A 6740-nucleotide genomic window follows, 5' to 3' on the forward strand; every position below is an offset into this window, starting at 1 on the left:
CCAGAATTAATAAATGGCTTTGCATAAGTGACTGGATAAAAACCATCACTGAAAAGAGAGTCTGGAGTTTCAAGGACTTCGGTAACTGTGTATCTGGTTCAGAGTTGTGCCAGGTGCCTTAGACTGAAAGGACTCCCAGTGCCTGGTGTCACTAGCAAGTTCTCCTGAAGTCACCAGTGAGCTTCTTAGAGAAAAATAAGTTATTTGCTCATATCTGGACCATAAATTGAATGTACTGAGCTCAAGGATAATCTTGCTGATGAGCTACAAATAGAAAATAACTGGGAAGAGAGTATTTGTCTTTTTTGGACTGAGTTGCATATTCTGCATGCTGAGATGTGCAGAAGTCCTGATGAGCTAGTAGACGTTGGAAAATATCCATCTGGGTCAGAGTCAACTATGCATGTAATCTGGCCCAGGGAAGAGAAGATTTAGGTGAGAAAATTAAACTCCGGTCCTTCCTTTTTTTCCGAAAAAAAAAAATCCTTTTTTCCGAGTATGTCTGAGGGTAGCTCATTTTTTTAACTATTTGAGTAGACAGCCATTACAGGTGGCTTTCCTTGAGTTAGTTTATATGGGATCAAAGAGAACCACAAGGCAGGAATACTGCAGCTCAGCAAAAACTTCAGAGCAAATTACTTCAGGAATTTCGCCCCTTCACAAAGCAGAGAGTCATTTTTTTTATTTGGTTAAATCTTTTGGTGAGGCCTGGATCCAGCCTTTGCTTTGCTCTCAGGGCCAAGAAGAGCTTGGTTGCTCAGCAAGTAATTGCATTTCCCTGTTCTGCAGAAGAAACTCGATGGGTGGATCATTTCCCATGCCTGTCAGTGGCAAAGCATCTCTGCAAGTGTGTGGGGCTGAGCAAATCTCACCTCTTAGGACAAGAGGCGTGAGTATACAGGCTGCAAATGTGGGGTCAGGCAGACTTCAAGTGCAAAGGCAGTCCTTTCCTCCCCCTTCCCTTTGTCACTACCTTAGAACATGGCCATCCACCCCAACACCCTGTACTTTCCGAAACTGAGAAAGAAATGAATTCCAGGTCTCCCACTTTTTGCGCAAAAATTGTAAGCCCTCAGTGCTATGCAAGTGCTGGGCTCTTCCTCTGGATGTCTTCCTGGAGCTGAGGGCTGTGACTGCAATAGGCGGCATTCAGCGCTTATGCCAGGCTCCTTCAGATATGACCACTGGGTGAGGCTTCTGTGGCATGGGGCTTTCACCCCAACTTGGGAGACAGGGTGTTGTGTTAAGCTATAGGAAGCTACACGCTTGCATCTCTGGCCCTAGGCAACCAATGTGTAGCTCAGTTCATAATGTAATTCCAAATCGGTGTTGGCACCTTTAACATTATCCCATCCTAAAGAGAGATTTTTAAATAGCTTTCAGCTGCCTGAATATGGCCAGGGCACAGGACTTGGAGACTTGTTTTGTTGGTGTTTCATGCCAGACAAAGAGTGGCCATGAGGCCATGTTTGTCACAGTCACTTTGACATCTGTCTTTTAGAACATGATCCATAGTATTTGATTGTCATTTGAGATTGAGTCATCACTGTAGGCTTAATGTAGGTAAAATACCAAGAAAGAGAATATTGCTTGCACTTAAAAAAAAAAAAAAAAGCAAATGTTTCATTTTTAAGCCATCCTTAGCAGCAACTGGGTTGCTGACTTCTTGTACTGGGAGAGCATTTATGCTGTTCAGAAGACTGCTCTTCTGGCAGAGCAACTACCTTTTAGCAGCTTGCCAAATGAGAATGTGATAGAAGGACAATATTTCACTCCTACCCTCAGCTACTCTTTACAGTAATGAGATGGTGATTAAGAGCCTGTTTCTTTACCGGCCAGGCTCACAGTAAGTAGCATCCTTTCCTTGGACATGCACTAGGTAGCTGTGTTTAGATCTATGATCCAGCTGCTTGGGGCCATCTCAGAAGGTTTCCCGTCTTCCTCTGGCCTCTTCATTCACTTGTCTAGGCAACTCCCTTTCCTGAAAATAAGACCCAGCAGCCCATTCGCCAAGGCCAGCCCTAAATTCCCCCCCAGCCAAGACTCACAACTTTTCTTTCCTCTCTGAGTATCTACCACTTCAACATTCAGGAGCACATGATGTTACTAAACCAATCGTTCTTTATGAAAGCAAAGAAATGTATAACAAGACAGTAGTATGCAGCTCTCTTTCACTGTAGGTGTTTTGGTGGATTTAAGTCAGAGTCCTCTGCAACATATAGAATACTTCTTTTTCCCAACAACTAGTTTTCAAGACTCTGATTTTCTCTTTAAAGTGGCTGGTGGGAAGCCCCTTTCTTTTACAGGTATTCAGTCATTTCCCCTTCTCCCACCTTCAGATGAACCTTCCTGGTCTACTGCAATGCCAGGGGATTGCAGTACTTTATCAGATACTTTACTATTTTGGTTAATACCTAGCTAGAATCTGAATTTGAAAGGGGGGCGAGGTTGGGTGTTTGGGGGGGTATAACTTGTGAAATAATCAGTTCTTCATTCAAGGCTACCTCTATTTTACAGGACAATTAACATGTAAGAACAACATATGTTCAGCCTCACTCCTGCATCCCAGCATCTGGATTTCTCAGCTCCATCTGGCATCTAATAAAAGAACAGAGCCTCATAAATTCAAGTCAGAAAGCAAAATTGTTTTTATACATTTATGACAGCCATATAGACTTGTGTTCATTCAGTTTGAGACCATGAATGTGTAGATACACAGGTCTCCCCAAGCAGCCGTAACAAGCACGATTGTTTTGATTAAGAAATTGTGAGCATCTGCATAGGTTAAAAGAGAAACTGATACTAGACGTGGGAGGTTTCCTTTATAGTGGTAACCTTTCAGACCTGCTAAGGATGATAAGCAGGTCTGACTGATACTGCCAACATAAGACAGCAGTCCTGGAAGGATTTCTCTATCTGCAGCCGATGTAGTCCCACAGCTTTACATTATGTTCTCGAGAAAGAGGCGTATGTGCCAAAGCACATACAGGATCAGGGCCTACGAAATTTGATAACCCTATGCTGTTTCTTACACATATTTCTGTTGCTTGAGGTGCTCACTAAGTTGTTTTCTTTCTGGAATGAAAAGTGCCAGTAGTGTTTGGTTTTGTTACCTTCATTCCCTCCTCTCCCTGCTCTGGGCAGGAAAGCGCTAGCAGCTCTGACTCATAGATTGGCAGGAAATTTAAAACGACAGCAAGCTGCTGCTCAGACCACCCCCAGACGTTTTTTTTTCCCCATTGATGCAGGAGACTATTTAATTGGGGGCTGACTTGTCAAACTTACTTGTTGACGCTTACCAGTAACTGCCTAACCACTAACGGTGATTTTTTTCCTCCCTTCCTCCTCCTTTGGACAAGCTCCCCACAATGAAGATGCTGCTGAGCCTGATTGCTCTGCTCTCTGCTGCCCTGTTAGCCAATGCAGCCCCTCCAACTTGCTACTCAAGGGTGTTGTCTCTGAGCAAAGAAATCACGGAGTCTTTTAAGGAGTTACAGACCTCCAAAGCTGCGGTGAGCCCACCTAAAAACTGCTCCTGCAAAGGTGCTGCAGATTGCTTGCTTTTGACACAAGTTTCTCCCAAAACAAAATTGCAATGTGTTTTTCTTTTTTCCTGCAGGACTCATGTGTGGAGATGCTGCCTAGGCTGTACTTGGACATACATGTAAGTTTTCACATTTCTTTTTTACCACTGTGCAGTAAAAGCAGCTAATGAAAAGAGAGGATAACTCTTAAGATTGTACCCCAGAAGAGTGGTTTGAAACTAATTTTTAAAAGCTTAATTAACTACAGAGATGAGTGACCAAAAAAAAATCTCATTTTGAACCTTATTAAAATCCCTATGGAGCTTCTGAGATTTTACTTCTTTAAAAATTAAAAAATGAGGAAATCAATATTTTGAAGTTATTACCATTTGTACATTATTAATTTATTGTGACAGAGCCTTTTCAGAAGTTAAATATGTGCAAAAAAACTTTGAATAATAGTTTAAAAGAAGAAATGCAGAATGAAATTTCTTCACTTAATAAATCTAAATTTTATATCATGAGTGGCTTCTGGCACTGCAGTTTTAATAAAAAGAAGTGCAGGAATACCTTGCTGGCTTTTCCTGTTTTAAATAGCCACTTGTTGAATCCAGAAAGAAAAAGTATGCCTGAGGATATGGAAGTGTGATACTGAGAAAGGACAGCAGTAGTCATGTCCCAGCAAAGACAAAATAGCCTTCTGCACACATAGTTTATGCCATAGTATTCTGCCCTGGGATATCCGATGTATTTTGCGTCTTTTCCCAGTGCTCCACTGAGTAACTAAAAAGTAGAAAATAGCAGACAGAGCAAGAGATGTCTGACACATTTTGCCAGAGGCAACTACACCATCAAGTCTTGCAAGTCAGGATCCTCCAGATCCCAATCCCAGAGTTGCCAGTGCCTCACTTCATTGCAAAGACCAAGCAATGTGAGTCCAGTGCCTCAGTTTCCCTTACTTTAAAGCAAGAGCTGGGATATTTATTTACCTGCTTCACAAGGACATTGTGAATTTCATGTTGGCTGTGCTTTATTTTGATAACGCAAAGTCTGAGGTAAAAACTACTCCAAAAAAATTTTTGCCTGGTGCTCACAGTATTGCCTATTGTACAGGAACAGAGGAAGCATGTCTATGAGATCTTGATAATCTGTTCACCAGCTAAATCAGGTGCTGTCTTAAAAGGGAAACAAGGCACCCATTCTGTAGGTAACTCCACCTACTACAGGAGCAGATTTGATTGTATTGGCACTGCTATCTCCTAAAGCATGTGGGAAAGAAGCTGGCAGACCAAAACTGCACCTATGCACTTTTGCAAGCACTTATTTGGACCAAACATCTCTGTTATGAGATATCAATGGTGAATTTTCCTAACTGAAGGTTACATAAATTACACATACATAGAGGTAGGAATTCAAGGTTCCCACAGAGGCAGTAAGAATTTTGTAAAAGTGGTGGATGAGAAACATAAATCTGTGTTTGTGCAGGGTTACACATACCTTTTTTGCGTGCTTTGCAGAATTACTGTGTGTTGGGAAAACTCCGTGATTTTGTGGCCTACCCCAGATGTGAGAGAGTGCTTGAAGTGAGTGAGCTGAAGGAAAAAGCCCGGAGCCTGTACACCATCATGATCTCCTACTGCAGAAGGGTAGGTCAAGATGCACCAACAGGGACACAGTCTCTGCTTTTAGCACCCTCTGTCTCCACCCTGTCCCCTGATGAGCAAAACTGGAGCAGGGCCTGAGCTTCTCAACATTGTGTTATCTTCTGCCTTCCTCCTTATAATGTTAGCTCTCTCTTTTGTTTCTCCAGGACTTGGTGTTCCTCACTGATGACTGTAGCGCTCTGGAAAATCCTATTCTGCCTCCCATTGAGCCCTCCATCACTGAGAGCTAAAATGGAGTCAACCCAAAAGTTGCACCTGGGAAATTTTCAAGGAGACGAAGAGTCAAAATATGTACACACAGTCAACTACCATGTTAACAACGAAGATCTTTTTCAAGCACACTAGCAATATTATCTCTGACCTACCCATTTTTCTCAGCTAACAGGCAGGAAATGAACTGCATGCCTCGCATACCTACTGAACTGCTAGGGAAACTACCGTTAGAGAGCATTTTTTCATTTGGCAAGGTATGATATTTCAGCTTAGCCAAATGTATAAAGTATGTTTTGTTTAAACGTTAGATACTAGATTTTTTTTTAACCTTTTTAAGAATAACTAGATTCATATAAAGAAAATACATTATGATCAATATTCTATCTTGACTTAGCAGTTCTTCTTTTATTAGATGGGCATGGAAGGGACCATACTTGTTTTTCCTAAAGTGTTTGATAGGGGAAGTATAACTCTGTACTGGCAGATGTCTCTTTACCTGTATAGCTCATATATGTATGATGATAGTTTTTGATGTCAGACTTGTAAAAATAGAGGTGAAAGTAACCTGTCTCTGTGGAAAACTAAATAAAAACAGCCTTCTAACCCAAGACGGTTATGTTACATCATGTCTTTCAAGATCAACCCCAAAGGCGTCATTCTTATAAATTCACTTTTCACAGTCACTTGCAAGTTGTTTTTCACAGCATAAGCCATCTTTAGCTTTGTTTCCATAGCAATGCAAACTTTGCTGTGTCTGCATGATTTGACAATTTAAGTTTCTACTGGGAGAATTTTTCCATACTGCAAACAATTGCTTTGACAAAATTAGTGGATTTTTTTAAAATACTGTTTCTGTGTTGTGAGAATGTAAGTTGTGAGGCAGTGGCTCAGAAAGCTTATTAAAGGTTTGGACAGATTGTTAAGACACAGCCCGTATACTGAGCTACTGAGATTAATAAAATCTCCAGATAATAGTTCCAGGGTCATGGGTCCCTTCAGTGTCTGCAGGACATGAGACCTTCACACCCAGCAGCTCTTTGGTGCCAATAATAGAAAGGATCTTCCTCGTATTCTTGGAAGTAGCTGCTATTACCCCAAAGTCCCTTCCTTCCCTCTGTGCAAGTGGTTCCTCTCTCTCCTGTATAGTATTTGCTGGTCATTCATCTGTGGCGCTGCCAACCCTGGTGACTTGGTCAGTGGTCTCACCATGTTTTATAAAAACCCTATCTTCTGTAATCATGGGATTATGTGACAATCGCGGCTCCTCTATCATCCTGTCATCCCAGTGAATATCTGATGGTATTGTCATGGTTTGACTCCAGTTGGCAACTGAGCACCA

The 6740-nt window shown here is 41.7% G+C and overlaps 1 protein-coding gene across 1 annotated transcript; it reads left to right on the forward strand.

Moving 5' to 3' along the window:
• The first annotated feature begins 3333 nt into the window (after nucleotides 1–3333).
• Nucleotides 3334–5464, forward strand: CYTL1 (cytokine-like 1). The gene is made up of 4 exons (XM_009328847.1): nucleotides 3334–3512; nucleotides 3620–3664; nucleotides 5042–5170; nucleotides 5335–5464. The coding sequence occupies exons 1-4, from the start codon at nucleotides 3369–3371 to the stop codon at nucleotides 5416–5418; spliced, it is 402 nt and encodes a 133-aa protein (XP_009327122.1). The 5' UTR covers nucleotides 3334–3368; the 3' UTR covers nucleotides 5419–5464.
• Nucleotides 5465–6740: the final 1276 nt, after the last annotated feature.

Source organism: Pygoscelis adeliae, unplaced genomic scaffold (assembly GCF_000699105.1).
Source record: "Pygoscelis adeliae isolate BGI_AS28 unplaced genomic scaffold, ASM69910v1 Scaffold66, whole genome shotgun sequence".
Classification (NCBI taxonomy): Eukaryota; Metazoa; Chordata; class Aves; order Sphenisciformes; family Spheniscidae; genus Pygoscelis; species Pygoscelis adeliae.

What these genes read in the sequence shown, in the direction of transcription:
- CYTL1 (XM_009328847.1), top strand. Translation starts at nt 3,369, where the DNA reads ATGAAGATGCTGCTGAGCCTGATTGCTCTGCTCTCTGCTGCCCTGTTA. An exon ending in TACAGACCTCCAAAGCTGCG is followed by an intron (nt 3,513 to 3,619) that starts GTGAGCCCACCT and finishes TTTTTCCTGCAG; the next exon opens with GACTCATGTGTGGAGATGCT. An exon ending in GGCTGTACTTGGACATACAT is followed by an intron (nt 3,665 to 5,041) that starts GTAAGTTTTCAC and finishes CGTGCTTTGCAG; the next exon opens with AATTACTGTGTGTTGGGAAA.